General features: G+C 41.0%; 1 protein-coding gene across 1 annotated transcript in view; it reads right to left on the bottom strand.

Annotated features, from left to right (window-relative positions):
- Window positions 1-5,199: 5,199 nt before the first annotated feature.
- Window positions 5,200-27,315, bottom strand: part of pdzrn4 (PDZ domain containing ring finger 4) — a 75,314-nt gene continuing 53,198 nt past the window's right edge. The window contains 17 exon segments of the mRNA XM_034163944.1: window positions 5,200-5,691; window positions 5,693-5,930; window positions 5,932-6,236; window positions 6,331-6,429; window positions 6,431-6,543; window positions 6,546-6,576; window positions 6,578-6,639; window positions 6,642-6,819; window positions 6,821-6,907; window positions 6,909-7,220; window positions 7,222-7,389; window positions 8,343-8,392; window positions 8,578-8,667; window positions 8,670-8,691; window positions 8,815-8,916; window positions 12,134-12,196; window positions 17,276-17,374. Coding sequence (XP_034019835.1) covers window positions 5,665-5,691; window positions 5,693-5,930; window positions 5,932-6,236; window positions 6,331-6,429; window positions 6,431-6,543; window positions 6,546-6,576; window positions 6,578-6,639; window positions 6,642-6,819; window positions 6,821-6,907; window positions 6,909-7,220; window positions 7,222-7,389; window positions 8,343-8,392; window positions 8,578-8,667; window positions 8,670-8,691; window positions 8,815-8,916; window positions 12,134-12,196; window positions 17,276-17,374 — 2,046 coding nt within the window. The 3' untranslated portion in view covers window positions 5,200-5,664.

Below are 27,315 nucleotides of genomic sequence, written 5' to 3'. Positions count from 1 at the left end.
GGGAAGCCACCAAGACATCCATGACGACTCTGAAGGCTACAGGCCTTTGTGGTTGCACTACAGCTAATGCCTTCATGCGAGAATGGAGAAGGATTTTCTTTAAAAGAAATTAAATTTCGGTTCCAGTTTGCCAGAATGTGCACAGGAGGTTCAAGCCTAGGTTTGGCCTGTATGTTGCCTTTTGATTTAATTCTGTTTTTTTTTTTTTGTTTTTTTTTATCGCACGTCTTTAGCATTTGCAGTTTGCATGCAATGTTGGTGTGTTAGCATTGTGCTATCCAATGTTAGCCTGTTTTGCACAATGCCTGCTTATATTATTTCAGTCCATCTTGTAGAACTCTTCCACAGCAGTTGCTAGACGCACTGGGATTAAACATTTATGATACTAGGTTTGACTATAACGAGGTATCCTCAGTTGTTGTGACACTTCTGTCACACAGATATAACCGGCGGGTGTTATAGCACAGCTTTGAGAAAAGCCGCCGCAGTGCTTACCTGATTTAATATTATGCGTAAAGCGTCCTGGCGGTGGGGGTGTCAAGCTGATGGCTCTCATTAATTCCTCAGTTCAGTGGGCTGTGGACAGACACGGCGGATTGACAGGGGATGAGGGGCTTCCCTGGTGTTTCCCTTCAAATGGGAGTAGAGTTTAGCTTTGATGCCTTCTATCACTAAATGGACACCTCCGTGTGCTCCACTTCCACCCCCACTGTCAGTCAGACATCCCCCGTGTGAATATATGCATACTGTTAACTGTGGTGACCATGCTAAATTATAGCATGTGCTATCAAGCTGTGCTACAATCAAAATGCTCTACAGCATTTGGAGGATGGCTACGGCAACCTTACAGGTAGGGATGTCCTGAGACCATCTCAAAGATCGCCATTTGGTCAATTCTAGGCACCTTGCTAGTACTGGTGGATCCCCCTTTTCCTTCAGAACTGCCTTAATTTCTTTGTGGTGTAGATTCAACAAGGTTTTTTGAAACATTCCTCAGAGAAACATTCCACTGAGAAATAAGCGGCTCGTAACTCTTAATGACCACACCAAAGCAAACCATTAGGGAGAACCACCGTGCACCACCCATATTCCCTCATATACTGTCTTCTGGATGCTCATGCAGGCTAACAAGTTTGTAAACCTTTAATTTTAGGAAATTAAGGATAAAACATATTGCTTCTAAGAGAACGCAAGGGAGCATGAATCCCTATCACCAAAGAAGTGAAAGCACGAAAGGAAGTATAATTATGACTGCAGTGGCATAATGCAGCCTCACCACTAGATGCCACTAAATCCTACACCCCGCAGCTTTAATGCATTGTGGACCTATTAATCATCAAGCACTTGCGTGTCCTGCGGAAATACTCTATCAGATTGGAGACTCAGAATTAGCAGATGCTGTGAAATAACTTGATATTGATTTGGAGTAGTTTAACTTGATCGTAACTTCTCAAATTCCTGGCACAATTAATTTGGTTCCCATTAGCAGTCAGTACTCAGTACTAAGTCTCGGTGTTGCAGAGAATCTCTGACAGTGGTTGCTCTGGAAGCAATCAACCAATATGTTAATGTCCACTTTATATGTATGGAAATAACCGAGTCCGAATAGCAACTAAATGTCCATCTACAAACCATCACTTACATGATTGGTTGACTAATTTCCATCAGAACCAGGTGGCTCTATGGTCAAGGAGTTGGGCAACCTACCTATGGAGTAGTGATTCCAATTCCCGAGGGGTGACCTTTTTGCTGTCTTTATCCTTAGACAGTACACTTCCTCTGCTTGTCCCAATCCAACCAGCCATTAATGGGTACCACCCTTGGCGGGAATTAACTTGTGATGGACTGGCATTCTTTCCAGGTAAGGAGTTGGTAGGCTCTCTCATCCACTTTGTGCTCCAGTATCCATGGATTTACTTTATGCTGACCGTTTTAGAGGCCAACGTTAACCCTATTTCTTTCCCCCGAACCTGGCAGAAATGACCTACTGTGCACAACCTTAAAAAATCCATTAGCTGAAACATTTTAATTGCTACAGCTATTAAAAGGGAAGACGGAACCTTTGTGAACACTTGTGAATGATATAACCCGGAGGGTAATATACTTATTAATACCAGTGTCTCTTAATTGCCATCACTGTAAATTACCATGACTAAGGGAGGATTTGAATTATTATTTCATTATAGGATACAAACCAGTTAGCACATAACTTGGCAATGATGTTGTTAAATTTTAGGAGCAGTACAAAGCAATGTCTGTTGTGATGTATCGTCTATCCACATTCCTTCCTTTTTTTATTTGGGCGTTGTCGGCTTGAACACATACGTAACATTAAATTGTAAGTTGAACATATGGCTGCTAAATACGACGGCGTTTAGGGCCACATTGTGTTCGTTTTTTAGACTTCAAGAATAATGTCGCAATTTTATGAGGAAAAAAAACTTGTAATATTATGATAATAAAGTCATAATTTCATGAGAATAAAGTCATAATTTCATGCAGTGAAAAATTTCTGATATTACCAGAATAAAGTCCTAATAATTAGTATCAGAACTTTGAAACAAATGTGCAAGAAAAATGTGTCTATTCCGGAGGAGGAATCACATGGACTTCGCCTGTAGTTTTGGCGATTAGTCGCGCTCTCGAAATCGCCTCTTTCTTGGAGGAGGAGATGACTGGAACTGGTGTCGTGGGGGTTGTATACAATTCCTGGCGGGGATAACTACTTGGCATGACACTGGGCAGTCGTCGCTTCTCGTATAAATAAACTTTTTTCTCGTAATATTATAACTTGTTTCTCGTAATATTATGACTTTTATTCTCGTATATTATGACTTTATTCTCATAATATTGCGAGTTTTTTCTCGTCAATTACGACTTATGCTTGTAATATTACAAGTTTTTTTTCTCGTAATATTACGACTTATTCTCGTAATATTATTACTTTATCCTTGAAGTCTAAAAAAAAAAACCCTCAATGTGGCCCTAAAGCGCCATCATAGCTAAAGAATATTGAAATTCTTGAAGATGTTTTCCTCGCTTTGTCACCAAATAGTCTGGCGTCGCACCTAAAAATCCAAACATGGACATCGCTTGGTAATTACTACCAACCATCACTGTACTACACACTGGAAGTAAGCCAACAAGTGGTATGAACACAGTTCGGAAATACTTCGTAAATGCCTTTATCATATACATCTAGCTACAACAGACTATCTACTTTCGGGAGCTGGTGATGCATGAATGGTTTACATGGGTAGTTGCCAACCAGGACCTGTGGTGTTTTCGTGGAGTACATGCTCCCAGACAAAACACTTCAGTAATTTCTGGCCAAAATTTTAACATTAATACGAACACAGCATTCTTACTTCTTACTCAACAAGCTGAACGCTGTATGGTTGTTGAACTAGCATAAACAAGGCATAATTTTGTTTAGTTACAGTAATAGTAATGACCATAAGATGTTACATTAAGAAAAACAGTTTATTAACAATTGTTTTTCTATTATATATTGTGTAGTATATATATATATTTAACAAAGTTCGCCACCCACGAATACCAAACTCAAGGCCTCTTCTATGAAGGTTACCGTGAAAATCTGAAGGCTGGGAATGATTGAGAACAACGAAACGGCAGCCAAATAACATGGAACAAGTACCAGGTGAGCGTAAAAATCAATTTTCAATAAATATAAAAAACTAACAATATAAATATGAATCTCTGACAATTAACATAAACATTTAGGGGTAATAATAAGAATCCAGGGTTTTTCTAAGACAATTAATTAGATATAGTTACAACACAGTCTTGAGGTATAGTTGTTGGAAAAAGAAATGCTCCAAGTACGACACCTTGAGATGCAATATCATAATTTTTGTGCTTTAACATTTTTTTCTTCCAGATTTCACATTTCTTGATGTCTGTGTGGCTACATATGGGTTACAGTACAATCACATACAGTCTCACCTGAATAGTTTGGTATACAAACTTTTGAAATTGTAGGTTAGTACAAGCATAAATAACAAAATTACATTAAAATGTTTACAGTACATCGACATTCAAGTGTAAAGAAATTCCTTACAAAAAGTTATCAAGTTTACAAAGCATGAAAAATATTGTATTTTCCCAGGTTGTAAAAAAATTCCATCGACAAATGAGGCAGTTGAAGTCCCTTCATAGGCAATGAAGAAAGGAATGGACAGAATTGAGACAAAATACATAATATACATGAAGTCAATGTGATGGTGAATTCCTTTTCTTTTTCTTCTAACTTGTTTTAAACCATCAAGAAAAATTGTTTAAACAAAAACTTATAGGCAATCCATAAGTATTTGGACAGTGACAATTGTTTTTTTTTTTTTTTTTTGCAATTTGACTCTGTACATGACCACTGTAGGTTTAAATGAACAATCAAGGTGTGTTGAAGTGTAGACTCCATAATTATACAAAGTAAGTGTGATGATCTCACACAAATCACTTTAACTGCCAGTTTCTTTAGACAAGTCAGGGGATGGATACATGACCATTTCCAAGCCACTGAATATATCTATATATAGATATATCTATATATAGGTCTTTATTTACATCAATCATTAAGAACTACAAACATTATGGTACTGTATAGTTAATCTGTCTGGAGTAGGCAGTTTTCAAAATGTGATTGACCATACATGAAGGAGACTAGTGAGGGAAGCCACCAAAACACCTAGACAACTCCAAAAGAGTTATACGATTCTCTGGGTGTAATTGGAACTGTATATAGTACAGGGTTTGTTTCTGTTGCACCACCAGGTATATGGCTTCACAGCAAAATGGAACAGAGACGCATTTTGTTTAAGACATTTCAGCTACAGTTGTCCAGAGGCACATGGAGAATTAAGCCTGGAAGCTGAGACAAGTAGTGCAATAGACAAAGTTTCACAATGCACAGTTTCTACAGTTACAGCCACAGAAGCCTATAACCACGGTAGAGTTGTCTAGGCATCTTGTTGGCTTCCCTCATCAGTCTCCATCTTGCAGACGCTTAGATTTTGAGGAGTACCTACTATTTACAATACAGTACAAAACTGGTTGTACTGCTAATGATTGTTGTGAATGAAGTCCAAAACATATTCAGTAACTTGGAAATGTTCATGATCCATCTCCTAACTTGTCTAAGGCGAACTAGCTATAAAAGTGAGCTCTGCACTTAAAATACTACTTAAATTTAGTTTGTCCAACTTCTTATGGGCATGAAGGGACTATATATAGAAATGGTCATAATTCCTGAATAGTTCATACGATATTTGTGTTTGAAAGTAAACACCACAAGAACGTCGGGATTGTTTCATTTCAGCTCCACTGTAATGCTATACAAAGGCAAATTGGGTGTGGGTTCCTGTCCAAATACTTATGACCTGACTGTATCTGCTGTCCAAAGTCAGTGTATTACCAAAATACAAGGCAAAAAACCACCCATGGGTTTTTAAACAAACAAGTGGCTGAGGGTTAAGTAAACGGACAATTTTGCAATGTCATAAATGTTGAGTTGTCTTGATTTTAACATTCACTTGCCTGATGAATGCTACAGAATTCTCTGAAATTGTAATTTTTTTTCAGTTCCAGGCGTCCTGATACAAAAGTCAACAGCAGTTAAAAAAATTTCTACAGTACTGCATGTTTGTGCTACACAGTTGTGACAGACAGGAAGGCGGTTGTGTACTTTGGAGCCCTCCGGAACTCTAGCCCCATGGCTCATCAACTCTTGGATGGTCATCCAGTTGTCCAGGATCTTCTTGTTACGTTTCTTCATCATCTTTTTGTGGCTAAGTTCCAAGATATTGACTTCCTTCTTGCCATCGGCTCCACTGGCTGGTCCTTCCTTTAGACACTCCAGGCGACTCTTCTGCATGAACTCCCTCCTCTTCCTTTGCTCCCTAGCTCGTGCCAATGCGCTTCCGCTCCTCTTTGCTCCAGTAGCGACCCATCTTCATCTCACTCATGGCGTCATCGTCTGTAGTCATACCTCCACTCCTCTCTTCTCGGATCCTTAGGGCCCGCTCGCGCAGGATACGGTCACGAGCTGGCCTTCGGGCCACATAGCGCGTGCCGTCAGCCCGAACCTTGACCTTCCACTCCAGTCGTGGCTCCCCAGGGCGTCCGCTATGGAGAGTGGGATCTCGACAAAGACTGAGCAGGCTCATCTGGCTCTGGGAGTATTCTAGGGATGAGTGTTGCTGTAGAAGCTGCATATAACTCTGCAACAAACAGAAAACGGTTACCAAAAACCTGACTTGAAATTTGGTCCAATCAGTCCCATACTGGAAATGAAACTTTCTCAAGGAGGCATACCTGAAGTTGCCTAGATCCTCCTTGATAGGGAGCTGTGTGATATAGAGAGCCATAGGGAAGCCCTCTTTTAGAATCTTCACCCCTTCCTTTTCTTTCACAACCTCTCGTCATCTGCAGGCAGGGCAGGGTCCGACTCGGACCTGGAAGGGTTGCTCTGGTCTGGGCTACTCGAAATGACTGGGCTTGGGGCAGGTCTGCTTCGACTGGGTGTGCTTGGGGCTTAGGGATAGGAATGGGCCTAGAAGGTGGTAGAGGAGGCCAGCCTTAGGTTTTTCTGGTTGGTGATGCTAATATGTCTTTGCAGAGAAAGTCAGGAGATTTCTCCATTCCTAGTGGTTTTGAACGTGCACTCTCTGCGGTGTTGTAGGCACTCGAGCTGTCCTTTTCTCTGATCTTATCGCTGTCTGACCGCTCTGGGTGTTCGTGGATATCAGCCAGCCTTCCATGTCTTTTGAATCCATCCTTCGGACTATGTGTCGGTGAGGATGTGGGCTTGAGAAAATTCCATCTGATGAGCCTGGCGGAGTTGATGGGCCTGTATGATGCTCTGGCACTCCAGTTCGATGCTGCGCAGTTCCCTCGTTTAGCATCCTCAGCTCCTGCTCTACTCCTCCTCCTCCTCCACTACCGCTGTCGTCTTCATCTCCTTCCCCCTGCTCTGTTAGGCTACACTCAATACTGTGTCGAATGGAGTATACGCCACACTCGCCTCCATTCCGGATTTGACACTTGAGCTCCAGAAGCTGCTGAAAACGATTCTCTAGACCCAGGACTCCACCTTCACCATTACGAATAGCCAGTACCCCACTATGGCCTTGGCCTGTGGGCAATGTCTTTGACCTGTGCGTGTCTTGCGGCGCTAAAGCTCCTCGTCTCATGTGAGGATGGTCCTGCCCGCCATCGTTCCCTCAGGCAATGGGCTGGGCTCCTCCTGTGAAGTCTGGCCAGCAAAGGCTGGTGATCTGGACTGTCTGTACTACATCCAAACCCACTGTCTTGGTCTTGATTGTTGGAGGAACAGGTAGCCATTTCTGTTGGCACTTTACCTTCAGCTTGATGCTGGTGTAATGAAAAACATACAGTGGTTAGTTCATCGTGCACATCATCAAGTTGCTTATTTCTCCTCCTGTTGCTTCTAGGTGCTGCCGATTTATTGTCAAGGATTAGACATGAACACTGGCACTGTGATTGACTGGTGTCCTGTGCAGGGTTTAACCCGCTGTTCACTCAATGACCACTGAGCTAGGCTCTGGCCTCTCCATGATCCTTATAAGGATGAAACGGGTACAAAAAATGAAGGATATTAACACTGGGCCCAAAAGACCAATGGCAGCTTACTTGGCTTTGGTCGAGTATGGACCACCAAGTGTCATATGTCATTGATCCAATGGGCCATGAGCAAATCAAGTGCTCAAAAAACAAAACAAAACCCTATTCTCAGTTTCATGGACTTGCATCCCCAAAGCTAAACTGTGCTAAACTGGCCTCTGAAGATCATAGTTGCCCAAGAATCTTATCTAGTGCAAAGTTTGGGATAACATTTAATTTAACCTTAATTTTACAGGTTAATCCCATTGAGATCGAGACCTCTTTTGCAAGGGAGGCCTGGGTAATTATAAAGTTTCCAATTCACCTAACCTACATCTTTAAACATGCCGGGTTAGCATGTTGTAACCTACGTTGTGTCCCTCACTAGGTTCGAACTCCAGTAACCTGCATAGTAGGCAAATGTTCTTCCTACAAGGCTTGCCACCCCCGTCGCTATAAAGTTCTTTTGACATTGCATTGAGTGAGGTAGATGCATTGTACTTTGCCACCTGCCGGCTGTTGTTGCACATGTAGTGTGTGATGTAATGTGCGAGTTTGTCTTAAGCGATAACTTTCGCACAAACCTTGCACTTTGGGAAAATCTCCCTGTGATGTTACTTTAGGTATAACATTCGGGCACAATGTAAATGCAAGGGATTACCAAAATATGGAAAGGAAGACCATGACAAAGGAACAGAGTGTACCAGTTCACCATGGATGGACATCCTCCTGAATTCCAAGGTGAGGACATATCCTGAAAGCGAGAAGGTAGCTTGAGTTTATGATGAAGCTAAAACCTTCATGACCAGACCTCAACCTTTGGGTTTGGGTGGGTGTTTCTTATGACAATGTCTACCCTTGTTTTCCTTAAGTCACCGTATCTATACCTCTTTCCCCAACACTCGCTTGACTCTTTACTGTGCGTCCTCCATCTCTCACCTCGTGCCCATTTCAAACTTGTGGTCTTTCTGCTCCTTCTTTCTTCCATGATTTTCATCTTCAGCTCGTGCACGAGCTCCTGCTGCTCTCATTCAGCCACACCTCCTCTTCCAGCTGGAATCACACATGCAGTCGGTGCCTTGACTCGCCAAGTGCACGTGTAGTGTGGACAAATTTCAGACACGATGGCAGGACGTAATGCCGTCACCATAAGGGTGTGCGTCTGTCTGCCTTTACCTGCATTTCTGGTCTGGTCACCAGCAGTGTGATACTTTTTGCATCCTCACTTGACAACAGGGTAACTGCCTTCTTTCTGTCTCGTACCTCACAGCCATTTATCTGCACATGGAACAACAGAATGTGGTACAGTTTACAAGAAAATGTCCTGTGTCGTGAGTGTACTTTTTGGACACGCAATCCAGTTCAGATTTGCTCACGATGAGGTACCACAACTTGGATATAGAGTCATGTCTTTCTCGACAAAAGTGAAAGCAATCTGTGCAGTATTGATTTGGAACACAAAGACCATCACGGGTTAGCCGGAGATATAATATTATGCATCGGTGGACAGCAGCGCCGCTGGACTGCTGTGACGTTAAGGTAAGCGGCTAACACTTAATTTACATTTTGGGAGGTAGTCGTCTACATGCTACCAGACACTTGTAATGACATTTTCACCTGTGTAGTGGTGACAAGAAGCTTTTTACTCTAGATATTTTTGATTGGCCCATCTAGTTCAGGACAGTGTTTACATTCCAAGTGTCACTGTCCACATACCTATGGACCTGATTGTAATTTACTTGCGCTTCCATAGTGTAGCCAGATGCATTGTACATTTGGACTTCTTAAAAGATAAGCGTAACATAGGTAGCTACTGTTTGTGTAGCACTGTACTTGTGTCTTTGTCGTTTCTACTGTATCTTTGTCTAATTTTGTGTCATCGCTTCAGTGCTTTGTAAGAAGAATCTGTTGTGAGGATGTAGTCCGACCTCACGAGCCAGCTCTCGCCGTACATCCAGACACACAATTAACTGTTCTTTGACGGGTGGCGTTCATCTTTTCCTCACTAGAGTAATGGGGCTGTCATGAGCAGATAATAGAGCCAGTGGTACGGCAGGGCTCGCTCCCCACAGACGTTCACAACACGAAGAAGCGGATCCACTACAATGAAAGAACTGATGTACGGTTTGAGCACTGAGGAGGTTTCCCCTTGTGCTAAGTTTGGCATGAAATTTATTTAATTTTAGTCTTCTGGTGAAAACTATTTGTTGTTGTTGTTGCTACTGCTTACTAGTTACTATTTGCTTTGATTTTTGAAAATGAGAATTTATTTGCTCTAGTTTTGGTATTTAATCCATTTTTAGTCTGTTATAAAAACATTCTTGTTAATTTCAGCTTATTCTTGAATCTTCAAAGTGGTATTTCAACAAGCCTAAAGAAAATATCAGTTTGAACTTATAATTTGTTCTTGGAACTTTTGTCAAGAACCTAAGCATGTATTGTGTATCTAAACTATTGATGGCATGATATCAATTTTTAATAATACAGTAACATGCTGATGTTGTGCGGTATACGTTTTCAGAGGCCCGACGTCCATGCCCAGTCACCCAAAATGACAGATATTCGCCCTTGTCTAACTCGGGCGAATATCTGTCATTTTGACACGACACAATAATGTCATTTCAAAATGCACAACACCCAGCAAATGCATACATAAAAAGTTGGCTCACTTTAACTTTTGTCGTGTTGGCTGGCGCGCGCTGCTCTCCAAATTCGCCAGTGCGTCCTCTATCAAGCTGGCTGTTTGGCTGCTGTTCATTGTCATACTATCCATGATAAAATCATCCCGAATATCCATATTGGGACCAACACACTTCTTGCCTTTTTATCTTTTCCTCTGCGGACAGTTCTTGGGCTGCACACGTGCTATGACATCATTTGTTTACGCACAGCGGGCGGGTATGCTGATACTCGTTCTCTACTATGGGCGGGTATAGCCAGGTAGCGTCGACGTAAATCTATGCTACCGGCCTAGCAACGCCTCGGCAAAATGATAATAATGTCCAATATGATACCGATACTGGAACCTGCAATATCCGCTGATTCCATTACTAATTTGATAGTTTCCCCAACCTGTTTAACCTAGCAGTCTAATAAATCATGAACTCAAACTGTGAAACAAATCGCAACCTGACCCAAAACAACAACAAAATATCCGATTCAGTCAGTTTGGCCAATGTCAGATTGATCCTGAATGAGAATTATCTTCTGGATAGGTTGAAAAAGTTGAACAGAAAACCTGACTTTTTTTTTTGTAAATGTTAATTTTTGATTGAAATAGACTTTAGTTTTTCATATTTATTGAGAAAAAGGAGTTGCTAAAGCATGTGCCTGTAAAGTAATGGCAGCGCTGCTTTTTTTGGGCTGCAAGTTTTCATTCCATATCTCTGACTTCTGTCAGAGGTGAGTAGTTAGAACGTTAATGAATGTTAACGCAAAACAGTTTATTCGCAAACATCCCACTTTAACCTGTCATACACATACAAATAATGTGATGATCTTTACCTATTAAAGACAGTTATGAAATTTAAGACAATGTAAAAGACAAGCAAGTTAGCTAACCTGATGTTACAGCTAGGCTGACATTTATATACAGCTAAGCTAACATTTATATCCTGCACTGCCTTGTTAGCTTACTTTATTATAGTTTTCAAAGAGGCAGAGCTTCATATGGCTCAAATGGCTCTTGAAGTGTGTAGTGTTTTGCCAGTTGTTTTCCTGTTGCACAATTTGTACTATAAAAATTAAAAAATTTCAGCATTTATCAAAGCCGCAAATAAGAAGAACCCCAAAACCATAGTAACACCCCTATTCCACAGGGCACCGTTCTATTCCGATTCCCCCACCATCCACAAAAAGTGCAAAAACAGGAAGAAACGGTTTACTCCGGCATGCCTTCTATCAGGCTTGCTTATAAGGTTCAGACCTGGCAACTGGCAGGCATATAAAGCACATACCTGGCAACCTGCTTGAAAATAAAAGTAAAGCTGCACCTGGCTGTGTTCTCAGTCAGAACCGCAACAAACGTGTACCTCGATGGCATACAGTCAAACAAGTTTCAAGCTGTAGTCACATTTGAGCAGCTTTTGTCGCCACCTAGTGGGTGATGTGAGCATTTCAAGGTTTCTGTAAATTTCCTACTTGAAACCCAAAATTTTGTTTAAAAAAAGGCATTAATAAATTCTAGAAATGCATGATTTCTTGGCAGGCAGAGCTTAGACTGCACAGTATTAATGTATAAAAAAAAAATTACATTTTGAGAGTTTTATGGTTCTTGAGTTTTAGGACATGGAAGGGTTTGCCGGACAGACAGATGGACAGAAGGACCGAAATTTCTCTTCTTGACAAGCACAACTTAAAGTTGGGCAAAAAATTTATATATATATAGTGCTGTTTCCGTAGAGGTGCAAGACTTGCAGGTGCAATGAAAAGTAAGTCCCCAGTAAAAATGTTGCAGAAGTGTGAGTTCATAAAGTGTTGTAATTATAATGCAAACCTGCAGAATGCGATCTCCCTCTTTGATACGACCGTCTTTTGCTGCAATGCTGTTTGGCTCCACCTGCGCAAAGGAAGATAGAAATCAGCGCTGACAACTAGTGATTATCAACATCTGTAATAAAGCACTGATGTACCGTCTCAATACTGCCGCCGTCTTAAAATGTAGATGAGACATATTTTTGAGAAATGTGATACAATAAGCTTTTTTTTTTTTTTTTTTTAGTAAAAACCTGACTTTTTAACAGCATTAAGCTACACTGACTTCAACTCACCTTGCTCCCAAGCTGAATTCGCACTTTACCAGTGAATGTATTTTCTGATGTAACTTTATTATTATGCAGGCAAAATTCCATATATGTTTTGAGGGTAAAAAAAAGGATTGACACATTTGAGGGATTTTCTTTCATGTTTACAGGGTTACAGACATTTTATTAAAGTTTATCACTCAAACATATCAAATTTAGACTTGCTTCTCCCATGTGGCAAACTGTAGCTGAAATTTAACATCTTCTTCAATCACACAGTTTCTACAATCACATTCACTGAAGCCTATAACACTTACAGAATTGTCATAGGTGTCTTGATGGCTTTCCTCACTTGCCTTCCTGCACAGTCTCTCAGCTTTTGAAAACCTCCTCTGACAGATTTAACTTGTCTAAAGAAAGCTGGCTGTAAAAGTGATGATTAAATTACATTGTACTAAAGGATGTCTATACTTATACACACCATTGTGTGTATAATTACATTTTTATTACCCAAGGCCTTCAAATATGGCCATCGGGTATTGCGAAAGCTTTTCGTCCGTCCGTGTGTCTGTCTACGTCCAGTTCTATTACTGCCAGACTCTTGAAATTCACAGGGAACATTCATGGGACACAGACCTTGGACTAGTTCAGAGATGGCTAACCTTGATGTACGAGGTCTATTAGAAAAGTATCCGACCTTATTATTTTTTTCAAAAACTATATGGATTTGATTCATATGTTTTTACGTCAGCCAAGCTTGAGCCTTTGTGCGCATATGTGAGTTTTTCCAGGCCTTTCGGTTGCGTCATTCGCCTGTGGGCAGGCTTTGAGTGAGCACTGGTCCAGCCCCTTCTTCGGATTTTCATTGCGAGGAAATGGCGGAATGATTTGGGCTTTTTTCCATCAGAATTTTTTCAGAAACTGTTAGAGACAGGCAGCTGGAAACAATTCGAAAAATTTATCTGGCTTTCGGTGAAAATTTATGGGCTTCACAGAGAATAAGGACTGTTACTACTGCTTTAAGGATGCCCCACAATGGCGCACGGCACGCCGCGCTCCGAGCCGCCTTCGAGAGGCAGAAAACACCACATCATTTCTAAACGGATGGCTGTGTGGAGCCGGGACCGTCGTGAGCAGTTTCTCTGGTTATCACAAGAGCTGGACATCAGCCATTTTCCGGCAGATTTCACTTTTAACAAAAGATTTTGTCATGGAAAGCCGCGCGGAGGCTTCGCACATCAGACCGATTCGCTGATGGAGCGAGACAAAGGAACACCTCCGTTTCGGAGTGCCAGGGGACAAGCTGGGACATGCCGGGACATGCCTGTCTCGGCTTTCAATACTTACCAGCCCAGTGAGTATAAGAGAAATTGTGGAGAGCTGGGTATGTCCCGTGGCACTCCGAAACAGAGGTGTTCCTTTGTCTTGCTCGATCAGCGAATCGGTCCTGACGCGCGAAGCCTCCGCGCGGCTTTCCATGACAAAATCTCTTGTTAAAAGTGAAATCTGCCAGAAAATGGCTGATGTCCAGCTCTTGTGATAACCAGAGAAATTGCACACGACAGTCCTGGCTCCAGACAGCCATCCGTTTAGAAATGATGTGGTGTTTTCTGCCTCTCGATGGTGGCTCGGAGCGCGGCGCGCCGTGCGCCATTGTGGGGCATCCTTAAAGCTGTAGTAACACTCCTTATTCTCTGTGAAGCCCGTAAAATTTTCACCGAAAGCCAGATACATTTTTCGAATGGTTTCCAGCTGCTTATCTCTAACAGTTTCTGAAAAAATTCTGATGGGGAAAAAAAGCCCAAATCATTCCGCCATTTCCTGACAATGAAAATCCAATGAGGGGGCTGGACCACTCCTCCCACAAGGCATGCTCACAGGCGAATGACGCAACCAACAGGCGTGGAAAAACTCACGCATGCGCACAAAGGTTCAAGCTTGGCTGACATAAAAACATATGAATCAAATCCATATGGTTTTTGAAAAAAATAATAAGGTCGGATACTTTTCTAATAGACCTCGTATTTTAAAAGGTTAAAAAGTTACATTCTGTTTCAATCTGGTGCGTTTTGTTTTGAGTGATGCTGGTGACAGCCAATCAGAGTAGAGCTGGTCTCTTCAAAACCACTTAATTTTGTGCGTATATCTTTCTCATATATTATGTAAAAGCTAGCAAGAAACAAACACTTCTAAACCTGAAAATGCTGTTTCTGGAACCTAATAACACCTCTGAACTTACACTCAACAAAAATATAAATGCAACACTTTTGGTTTTGCTCCCATTTCATATGAGATGAACTCAAAGATCTAAAACTTTTTCCACATACACAATATCACCATTTCCCTCAAATATTGTTCACAAACCAGTCTAAATCTGTGATAGTGAGCACTTCTCCTTTGCTGAGATAATCCATCCCACCTCACAGGTGTGCCATACCAAGATGCTGATTAGACACCATGATTAGTGCACAGGTGTGCCTTAGACTGCCCACAATAAAAGGCCACTCTGAAAGGTGCAGTTTTATCACACAGCACAATGCCACAGATGTTGCAAGATTTGAGGGAGTGTGCAGTTGGCATGCTGACAGCAGGAATGTCAACCAGAGCTGTTGCTCGTGTATTGAATGTTCATTTCTCTACCATAAGCCGTCTCCAAAGGCGTTTCAGAGAATTTGGCAGTACATCCAACCAGCCTCACAACCGCAGACCACGTGTAACCACACCAGCCCAGGACCTCCACATCCAGCATGTTCACCTCCAAGATCATCTGAGACCAGCCACTCGGACAGCTGTCTCGACCTGACTCCAGTTCGTCGTCGTAACCGACTTGAGTGGGCAAATGCTCACATTCGCTGGCGTTTGGCACGTTGGAGAGGTGTTCTCTTCACGGATGAATCCCGGTTCACGCTGTCCAGGGCAGATGGCAGACAGCGTGTGTGGCGTCGTGTGGGTGAGCGGTTTTCTGATGTCAATGTTGTGGATCGAGTGGCCCATGGTGACGGTGGGGTTATGGTCTGGGCAGGCGTCTGTTATGGACGAAGAACACAGGTGCATTTTATTGATGGCATTTTGAATGCACAGATACTGTGACGAGATCCTGAGGCCCATTGTTGTGCCATACATCCAAGAACATCACCTCATGTTGCAGCAGGATAATGCACGGCCCCATGTTGCAAGGATCTGTACACAATTCTTGGAAGCTGAAAATGTCCCAGTTCTTGCATGGCCGGCATACTCAGCGGACATATCACCCATTGAGCATGTTTGGGATGCTCTGGACCGGCGTATACGACAGCGTGTACCATTTCCTGCCAATATCCAGCAACTTCGCACAGCCATTGAAGAGGAGTGGACCAACATTCCACAGGCCACAATTGACAACCTGATCAACTCTATGCAAAAGAGATGTGTTGCACTGCATGAGGCAAATGGTGGTCACACCAGATACTGACTGGTATCCCCCCCAATAAAACAAAACTGCACCTTTCAGAGTGGCCTTTTATTGTGGGCAGTCTAAGGCACACCTGTGCACTAATCATGGTGTCTAATCAGCATCTTGATATGGCACACCTGTGAGGTGGGATGGATTATCTCAGCAAAGGAGAAGTGCTCACTATCACAGATTTAGACTGGTTTGTGAACAATATTTGAGGGAAATGGTGATATTGTGTATGTGGAAAAAGTTTTAGATCTTTGAGTTCATCTCATACAAAATGGGAGCAAAACCAAAAGTGTTGCGTTTATATTTTTGTTGAGTGTACTTACAAGACATTTCGCCGAGGTTAGCATGGTGACTTCACTTCCCGGTGTAGCTTCTTGCGAACAGCTTCGTTTCTGGTATATCAAAGCTTGCGAGAAATAAACATTTCTAAAACTGGAAACCCTGTGTATGTAACCTGATAACACACTTAGTCTTTTACGAGACATTTTGCAGATGTTAGCTTGCATGCTAACTTTTGCTAACTCAAAGCTAACTTCCTATGGAGTGAAATTTGTCTCATTGTAATAACTGCAAATGCACAGAGAGTGATCTACAAATATTACTTGATTTGCACATGAACAAATGATGATTTGATTTGAACATGTACAAAATGTGTATATAAGACAATAAGATCTTAATAATGAATTAAACTGGAAATTATAAAGAACCCAATGCTCATACGGCCGAGAGTATTTTAGCATTGTGTTATTTTTTTGTCAGATAGTAAAAAATTAGTTTTCACTGAGTTTACAAGACATTATTTTTGACATTGTAATAAACCTGAATTATGGCTGTTTTTTTGGTTGTTTTTTAATTTGATGTCACTGAAAAATTAAGATGTGTAACAACTCAACACTTCACAAATATTAGAGCACGACTGAACTATAAGTGTTTAAATGAATTTTAAGACAACAACTTGACAATAATTTAATGCTATCATTTGTATGTCTCCAATGATTAAACAATGATTAAATTTGGTACATCAAATCAATCCAACAACTAGACTTGTTTTGCTTTAGTAACAATCTATAGGCCTGTCTGCCACCTGCTGAATACTGCCATCTGCTGGATGGTTATTGCTTCCACGATGGATGATGGAAATTAGGAGCAGATTTGTTTGAATTTACATGTCACTTGCCTGCCACCTGCTGGATATATCTGGGGGTGTTGCAGGGAATTATCATCACATGCATGATGGGAATTAGGAGCAGGTGTGGTCGAACTTACACTTGTATGCAGCTTGAAATGAGTCTGTCAGATGCTTTCTTTTCCAAAGCCTCGATTTGGTTAAGAAGTATTGCGATCGAGAGTTTGTGTGGCCGTTTCTGTTGGACAAACTAATTGTCGAGTCCTGACGTAAGCAGATAATGAGGTCTAATTGAATTTTATTTGCCTCCTGTCTGAGTGTTGGTACCTGGCTGATATAGATTGCGACGTCCTCCTCGTCATCCGTCCTGTAGCACAGCGTCAGGCCTAGCTTCTCTTGGCTGTTCTGCCTGCAAAGCTCCACTTCCTGTTACACAAACACATTCTTATGGCATACCTGTTGGTGTTTTATGGCATCTCAATATTATACACACAAAGTTTTCTGTAATTTATGTTTATACGCAACATTTGACAGACAGCAGGCCGTATTAAAGACAGATGCGTTGGCACTAATGATATGTCTCAACTGTGTTTAGCATCAAGTATTGACTGTTAGCATAAAATGTAGTGAGTGCCAACTAAATTTTAGCAAACCGTCATTCACATATTAGCTTCATGCAAAAGAAAGCAAAACTGGGTGGTTTTGTGGATTGTTCATTTAATGGGTGGTTGCAGGTACTGCCACAATAACCTTGGCAGCTAATATAGTCAAGCTAATGATGCCTGTTAATTACTGCTAAAGGTGCTAACATAAAATAATTATTCTTAAAATTTCGCTCAAAATATACACTGGAGCACTTTTTACATGGACCAATTAACCACACAATAATCACATTATCTCTGATATTTGTATTATAATGCTCAGAAACGACAAACACGGTTGAGCTCACAGCAGCTAGCGGCTACTGCTAGTGGTCTCTGCTAGGGGCTGAATCAAGCTAACTAGCTATCACTCAAAGCAACTTTAAGGCTTTAAATTGCCTAAACTACATATCCAATTTTTTTTTTGTAAGTCAAGAAATAAAAATGTTCATTTCTGCTGCAAATTAGGATATTTTTGCATGAATTTCTATTGGAAATGACTCAATTTTGGAGCCAACCTTAAGTGGCTGTTCAAGAATTTGCAAGTTTTAGTACTTTCGCATTGCCTTTTGTTTTTACAACACTGGAGGTTGCCGCTTGGTGCTACTATATTCGGTTACACCAGAGCAAGGGTTCTTCACAAACCCAGATGAGTAAATGCAGTTCGGGTTTCACAGTTGGAGTTCCAACTTCAACTCCCTTTCCAAGGCACTTTCTAAAATAGGATGTCAAAAATTTTTCACATTCCACCATGTCTGGAATAGTGAGATCTCTGGTAAAACTGCAGTATACCAAATGTTTACAGAACAACAGAAAGTGCCATGAAGTAATGAGAATACTACTTATTACTGTTTTGTGTAACATCCAGCATCAAACGCAAATAAAATGTAAAAACACACAAATGTAGCCCCGGCATGTGCTCGGCACATCAATGACGAGAAAGCCTCCCCATACCAAAATAAAATGTGAAAACACGCCTTTGATGGCTGTCATGGTAATAATTCGGTTGTTTGTCCAGTCTCAGGAGACATTTCTCCACGTCTGAACTGACTTGCTACAGGCTGGTTTTGATGTTTTGGAAAGGTAATCGCATAAAGATAACTCCAAAGCTAATTTTTTTATTAACCCCATACTGCCAAATTCATTTCGCCATTGTAACGTTGATTGGGGGTGGGGGTTAGTGAACGTGGGGTAACAAAGGACTGATGGCGGGAAGCCCAGCACGCTTATTTTCTGTCATGGGAAACCACGATAGTGGAGATTGACAGGGGAAGTAATTAATTTTGGTGGCATTTAACCCCCTGTGCAGACGGGCCTGACTTTCAAAGGTTGGGATTTCTAAAGAGTTTATAATATTAGACTGGTCTTGACTTCCCCCCAGCATGGTTGAATTTTACTAACCCTGACAGTGAGCCACACGCAGCGCTGTGTGACAGCATTTATTTTAATGCACATTGGCTGGTACAACGGGTTTTAATGGATTACCCGACTTTATTGTCGTGTGAAGCGCATAATTGGCTCCCAGATGTGTTTCTGACAGTGGCGAGAGGTTGGATTATGGTGACGACTATATCCTAATCGGTGCCACGGTGGGCTATAAATGAGCCAACCGTGAGATTTAATCTCATTTTCTGCAGTTTATAATGAACTGTGACGAGCGTGGAAATGTGTCTTCTTAATTGAGAGTATAGTGTGGATGTACCATCTTAAAGGAGGAAGTACATTTGCCACACCATCCTAAAGCATGCGAGAAATGAAGATAAAGTGATGGCATTTCTTTAAGTGTTACATTAAACGGTCTTATTGCACAAATGGATTTATTTACTTATTATTGTGATGTGTAATTGGAGCTTCATGTCAAACATTCCCACAGTTCTATGACCACTCATGTAGGAGGGACGTGGCTACAGATCAAAGACCCGTATCTCCACATGGAAGTTGTGTGCCTAGCGACTGTCCTCAGTGCATTGCTTTCTGACAATCTGGCTACGACAGAACCCAGTAGTATTTGTCTTGGCAATCCCTTGGTGGTGAAGAAGATTGTCTCTTGATCGATTCCCAGATGGGATGGTTGACGTGGAGAACATCTGTATCCAGGGCCAATCTAGAGATGCCTGTGTGTGGGTTTGTTTAATGTAGGAATGCACATGCCAACAAACACACGATCCTCAACATATCCTTAGCCTGGGCTAATGGCTTGGAAATCCCAGGCAATTTGGGTCTGAGGACCTGCCTTTATAGCTGTTGGGCTACAAGCCATCACCTCTTCCGCTGATCCGCTGTTGAAGGCTTGTTGTTTCAGGAGAGCCCTGTTAGCCGTGTTGTGCTCAGGGTTCCCGTTGGACCTTCATGGTTGCTGTAGCGGCCATGAGGTACATAAGATCCCACCAGTATTTCACCTAAATATATAATACCTCTACTTGATTCAGTACTCATGTGTTGTGACGTATCCCAAGTAGTATTAACAATGCATAGCGCCAATGGTGGGCACAGTTCCGCTAAACTGCTAACCACTAATTAGTGAAGCTAACTTTTTTTTAGCTTATTAGCTTTTCAGCTAACTTTGAAAACCATCAGCGGATGAATTAGCTTCTGCTAAATTTAGTTCGGCTAACATTTTTTTGCTGGTAAAGTGAGTAAAGTTTAAAGGTCAAAACCTTTTAAACCCTAAAATCTTATATGTTAGTTTCTCTTTATGAACAGGAACTGATGTTGTGTTTAGGAACCCAATACAAGAGAGCTGTGAGTTCCATTAATGTTTATACGTATAATGTACAGATAAACTGAGTATTAATATTATGATTTACTGTGTTTGAGGTTTTACTTTTTACTTATGTATTTTTCGTGCATTCATTTTGTGTTTGTTCCCAGTACCCAGCAGCCCCTGTGCCGCTTAAACTCAAAACTGCCTTATCAGTACCTGACAGTGTAATCCGATGTGGCCGCGAGTTGACCGAGTTGATACTAAAAGTTAGTGGTAACTTCCGCTAAATTTTTTTTTTTTTTTTATCGGTTTCTCTGTCTAGCATTATAAAAGTTAACTTTTCAGTTAGCGGATTAATGGTTATTGAAGCAAACTTTTCAGTTAGCTGTGCCCACCACTGCATACAGCATATTGCAGTACTACTACTACTACTAACTCTGCAGTGCCATGTAGCAATTGGCCTCGTAGCCCTGTTATCTTTAGTTTTTACTTTCTGTGGCTATGATGCACAATATGTCACAGGGTTTTCACCATGTCATGCGCAATCATTACCATAATTCAAAATGGCAACACAATTAACACAAGTATAACAATAACTAACCACAACTTTACTTAAAATATATTTGTGCAAAGTTGTAGACCATGATTAGTAGTTCCTTAAAGGAACTTTCCATAGCAGTGCCAGTTATACTTTCCAAAAAATAGAAATTAGAATATTCACTGTAGTTGACATCTCATGAAATGTTAACCTTATGTTTAGCAGAGCCATTTAAGCTCAGTTTTTCCAGCGACAGGTAGCGATGCAGTGTGGTAATACCGATATGTTACAAATTTGGCAAGTAGTAGGAGTTCTCTGACAGAAGGTGCACCTGTGTGGATAATTTGTATGAAGTGGAGCCAGAGCTGTCAGTCAGAAGTAATGTTCTTGGGAGTGGGAGCCCTAAAGAGGAAAGCAATTCATGTTTCACTGAGATACACACAGCTGTACAGGAACGTGAGGGCTGCTGATGTTGTGTGTATGAAGGGTTTGTACAAGCAGGAGAAGGGGGTCACCACACACACACACACACACACACACACGACTCAACCCTCAACTCCACCTTTCATCCAGATGAGGCAGTAAGGTCGGCCACAGCTGGCCGCAGAGAACTCCTAATGATCCACAATCCAGTTCACTGAACCAAGAAGTCCCTATTTAAACGAGGGGGGTAGCACTGACAGTAGCAAACATCACCCATCACTGTCACCGACAATGACCTCAGCGTCTCCTGTCAGACGGACACGCTCCATCTGCTACATGTCAGACATTTGTGGGTCAGCGCCATTAACTCCTTCATTCACATGATTGTTCTGCAAGTGTGTTTAAAATGTATTTAATGAGACAAAATAAAACACTTTTAATGTTGGAGGCTACAATAAGGCGCATGATTAGTGGGACACGGTATACATTCAGGGATAAACTCCGCTTAAACGCCATGCCATATGTTTTCACTAGAGCCTGACCGATAGGTCGGTTTGCCTATAATAGCGGCTTATATGAGCCTTTAGCGTATCAAACCATGGTTATTTTTGCTGATATGAAAAGTTTTATTTACAGAATAAACAATGCAAAACACTTTGGATGTTGGAAATGGTGTCATTACATAGTTTGTTGAACAACGGATGTACATTGTATACAGTGCAGTCAAGCATGGTTGGGACCCCATCTCCCCTTGGTCAATTTAACTAAAAGAGAAAGCGACAAACCAACCACCTGCCATTTACTTTCAATCAGAGTGACCGTTTACAGTGATGAAAAAAGTCATTGCTATGCCAGCAAGGCGGGGCCACAAGAAACGAGAAGTCTATTATATGGAATTGCTGACCGATGCAACACAGCGACTGCCAGTTCAAGTGAAGGCAGTGTGAAAGCAGCATGATGGCAACGTTATGTACGTTGGGAAAGGTGATGGTGGATTAAGTGGTAGGCTTAAGACCAGAAGATCCTCAGTTCAGATCCCTTCCAGATCCCCAAATCAATAAAGGCCCTTTGGCAAGGTCCTTAATTCTGCACCTGAGCACACCCTGACATTGGTGTGTGAATGTGAGGCATCACTGTAAAGCGCATTGAGATTCTGATTTAGATGGAAAAAGCGCTACATAAATGCAGTCAATTTATGTTGGTTGGATATATTTATAGTGTAGTTTATCTATAATGAAGTTCATGTGTAAAGTGTAAAAATCAAGCCTTAATTACATTTCTTTGTCATCAGGGTTTGAGAACAACATGTTGGGAATTATTGCCATATATATATATATATATATATATATATATATATATATATATAATCGACAGCTACATCAGTATTGCATATTTTCTACTCCCTAACATCAGCACTGGCCCCCCAAATAAATCCATATCAATTGAGCTGTGATTTTCACCAGGTAAATGGCTTGACTTTTCCAAAGTCAACTATGAAGAGGCAGTGGCACAAGCTATGCGGTATGATCCTGTCGTAAACTACCAATAAATATAAGAAATGTTATTAATCAGTGTTAGCAGATCTTTAAACACATTTACAAACATTTTTTTCTGGATATTTGTGCATTTATGTGTCACATGACACCAGAAAGGTACTTGCCCACATCGACTATGGACTAAAGGTCAAAACTTTTGATGACAGTTTGTTGCATGTGCCTCATCAATTAGCCCTCCCCTCAAAACATAATGGTATCCATTCCACGTCAGGCTCAGCCTTTTCACAAGCTTTGTAAAACGCGGCTCATTAGTTTTTGAGTTGTCAACAAACACAATATCCTCCTTGACAGAGGTAATGACCTGCCCGGATATACATAATCATAATCGATAATGTCGGGCTCTATTCTGATGTGACTTATACATTTGTTTGTTTTTTTTGCTCTTTATGATGTATTTTTGACACATGCAATTTATACTCCACCACGACTTGTAGTATGAAAAATAAACAACAATCCTGCCCCCACTGCCCTTTGATTTGTTGTCCATTTGTATGCTTTACACGTTCACTGCATGTATATCATCAAAATGTGGATAACTACATGGACTCTGTAGCTAGCTAACATTAGCATGCACAGCTAAAAATGACTAAACTAAAATAGATGAGATGTTTACATACCCTTATCATGGACATGAATGGCATGGTAATATTGGACTTTCAGTGAGTTCTTTGAGTTGTTCTGTTTCTGGAGTAATGTGATATAAAACAAGTATCTTTAACATAAAGAACAAGAATTTGGTGCACAGGGTTTAATTTATTTTTGGATTTTCTGAAATCAGTAAAGGGCCAAAATAACACTTGCCCTTAATACATACGTATAGTATGCACAATATTTGAAGGAATATCTCATAGCAAGTTTCCCATTGAGCAGGTCCTTGTTGTAGCCATCAGCAAGTTCCTGGTAGAATTCTGGTAAACACTACAGTTCAACATCAAGTACATTTTGTTAAACTTTGTGTATTTGTGGGAATGGAATTCTTGGAATTGAATGGAACTCCTGTAGTATGGTATTGATGTTAACTTATCTTGAAGTCATGCATTTTCATGGTGCAACGGAGGCACGAACATCCAAGCACGTAAAAGGCATGCAGGATCAAGAACAAATGTACCAAAAATAGTAACCAAAAGATCCGCACAGCCACAACGCTCCCACACAAAAAAAGCTTTATTTAACAAAATGTAATGTTTCGGGCAACCTGCCCTTCATCAGTTTTTGTGTGGGAGTGATGTGGCTGTGCGGATCTTTTGGTTTCTATTTTTGATGCATGATCATGGACACATTTATCTTATTTGAAGAAATATAAATCTTTAATCAGCTAATGGGTGATTCTTAGACTACGGCCACTTATTATGTCCTTTGATCATATTGTATGAAAAACGAAAAACAGAAAAAAGGGGAAATTTCACACTTTTATAGTTATCTTTACAATGAAAGTGTGTTAAGAAATTTGTTCTAGTAGTCTATGATGACTTTTTCACGTTTTTTCAGCATCATTATATGCAAATATTGCCGTTTTGTGCTTGTCCCACACCCAGACTTTTGATCTTCAATGATAAAAATGAATGGCAAAGAAACGTTTTTTCTAATGTTTTAAAATATCTCTGAATAAAATATGAGTAAAATAATCAAAACAATTGGGGTATTCAATGTCATACAACTGTTGTGATTTTTTTAAACAAAATGTAGTTGTCCCACACTATTGCCGTAATTTCCACCACAACACTGTAATGTTCCCTTTAAACAGTTTGTATGAAAGATTGTTTGGGTAGTTTCTATGGAGATAAACAGTGACATCAGAACACATGTATATAGCGCCAAATCACAACAAACAGTTGCCCCAAGGCGCTTTATATTGTAAGGCAATGGTGTGGTGGAAATTACATTTACAAGGCCAGTAGTGCCCGTAGTTAAAGAATCACCCTAATATAGTCAAGCTAATGATGCCTGTTAATTAGTGCTAAAGGTGCTAACATAAAATAATTATTCTTAAAATTTCGCTCAAAATAAACACTGGAGCACTTTTTACAAGGACCAATTAACCACACAATAATCACATTCTCTGATATTTGTATTAAAATGCTCAGAAACAACAAACATGTTTGAGCCCACATCAGCTAACGGCTACTGCTAGAGGTCTCTGCTAGGGGCTGAATCAAGCTAACTAACTATCACTCAAAGCAACTTTAAAGCTTTAAATTGCCTAAACTACATATCCAAATTTTTTTTTTGTAAGTCAAGAAATAAAAATGTTCATTTCTGCTGCAAATTTGGATATTTTTTAGCATGAATTTCTATTGGAAATGACTCAATTTTCGAGCCAACCTTAAGTGGCTGTTCAAGAATTTGCAAGTTTTAGTACTTTCGCATTACGTTTTGTTTTTACAACACTGGAGGTTGCCGCTTGGCGCTACTATATTCGGTTAAAATAATTCGCCACATGGTGAAACAATGCTTTGGCATTAATCCAACCCAATCTGACTGTGTTGAAGCCTCTGTTTAGAACTGAACATTAGTTGTAACACCAATGCATACTACATTTTGATATTTGTTGATTGTAAATGGAATTCTGTTGTAGGGAAAAAAAAAAATACAAACCTAACATGAAAAGTCATTAATATCAGCGTGTTTGTTCAGAGAAGAAGCTGTGCTCGCACTCGTGGCAATCTCATGTCTAATTACTACTGCGTGAATTCTCTACTTTCTGCTATAAACTTCCATCTGTTGATTTATTTTACTAATATAATCATGTCTGTTCAGCTTGAAGTGGCTGTTTGAAAATGCACACAAATGTCTGAAGGACGTTGCATCATGAAAAGGAAACTAACCATCTGTGAATGAAAGCCCCTGGTAATTTACTATGGAGGCGTTTTCGACTGGGATTCTCTATTGGTGGAGTTCTATGAAGAAGGCTTTCTGTCTTTAATCCAGGGACTTCCAGATCCAATACAGTACTGTAAAGAGTAGACGGGGCTTTTGCAAAGGGCAGCCAGTGGTCTTGTGGTTCTGTGGAAGAGGATTTTCTTGTACTGTTTGTACATCAGGCTACCCTTGGGATGTCTGAATGGATGTGTATTTTAAACTCAACTGTAGTTTCATGGTCCTTTGCATTATTGGAATTAAATTAAAGGTGTTCAGTCAAATCACAGTGGGGACACTTGAGACCTCAAGTGGACCAGTTATGCATTGTATGTACAGTATTTAAATTATAATTGGAAAATGGCTAAGCAGCGGGTTTGTTGAGGAATCTATGCCATTATCATTAAGATAGCAAATACCACATGGCAAAGGCTCAAACGTGATGGGCTCTTTGTTTGGACAGCAAAACATTTTATGTGAATGTACCCTGCACCTTTCATTTCTTGAACTGTGTAGTTGAAATATTTCATTTGTGGTCAAGAAGCTAATAAATACCAGAGAAGCCATACTTTGTTACTGAAGGTCTAGGAGCATGCACTGGTACTGCATGCTGTCACATTCACCACCCTGTGGACTTGACCTGGGTCTGAATTGACAACCACCCAGGCAGACCAGAGGTCCATTCCTTGGACCTCTTCCTTGGACCTGTGCCACAGCCAGATGATATGTTTGAAAACCTTGGCCTTGTCTAGTTGGGGCTCCAAGGGTCTTCAGCAGTGAGGCACCTGAGCATTGGATTATGTACGAGAAAATATGGAACATACCCTCACAAAGGAAGTCGTAAGTCTCATCTGGGTCTCCCTAATTTGCTGTTCATTTGAAACAAAAGCCTCAATCATGATGATCTGTAATTGAGGCTGTGGGTACCAAAATCAAACTCCCCGTCCACATTGTGACACCTGGGTACTGGATCAAGTTACCCAGGTAAGTAAGGAATTTCCTGTTGGGGTGAAATACGGTGGGGACCTTGTGTGCCCTGTGGCCGATACTGTAATCATGAAGGCCCAACAGGAACCTTGAACTCGAGACTGCTACTGGGCTGTGGTGAAACAAGTCCTCAATAGCAGATCAGGCGAAGGAGATGGTGTGTTGTGTGGAAGCGGATGAGGGCTCCAGCAGGTTCTCAGACCCCAATCGTCTGGGATTTCCCAGCCATCGTAGCAGGCTGAGAATCTTTCACGGACCATGCGTTTGTCGGCGTTGCAGCGACATTCAGTTCACATTCACTCATTCAGGCATCTCAAGAGTGACCCTGGCTGTAGATTTTCCAAGAATCCACCATTCTGTCCAAGAATCGATCAAGAGACGATCTTCCTCACCATTGAGGGATTGCCATGAGTCGTAAAGTGAATAGTGCAAGTGCATCTTTTAAAAACTAGCTTGGAATATAGTCTACCATGAGGCCAGCTTGTGCCTCCGGGCGCTGGGTGACCCCCCTGCCTGCGACACCGACTGCGTGCTCATCTCAATTATGCACTTTGTTCTTGATGCTACTCTGGTTTTCCTGTTTTGTGGTTCTTCAGCTTGGTAAAAACCTTGTAACTGTTAGAATGGCATAAGTAGTGGGTCACCCCTCTGAGTCTGGTCTG

This window comes from Thalassophryne amazonica, chromosome 22, assembly GCF_902500255.1.
Source record: "Thalassophryne amazonica chromosome 22, fThaAma1.1, whole genome shotgun sequence".
In the NCBI taxonomy this organism is placed as follows: Eukaryota; Metazoa; Chordata; class Actinopteri; order Batrachoidiformes; family Batrachoididae; genus Thalassophryne; species Thalassophryne amazonica.
This window is presented reverse-complemented; position numbering and strand designations above follow the sequence as displayed.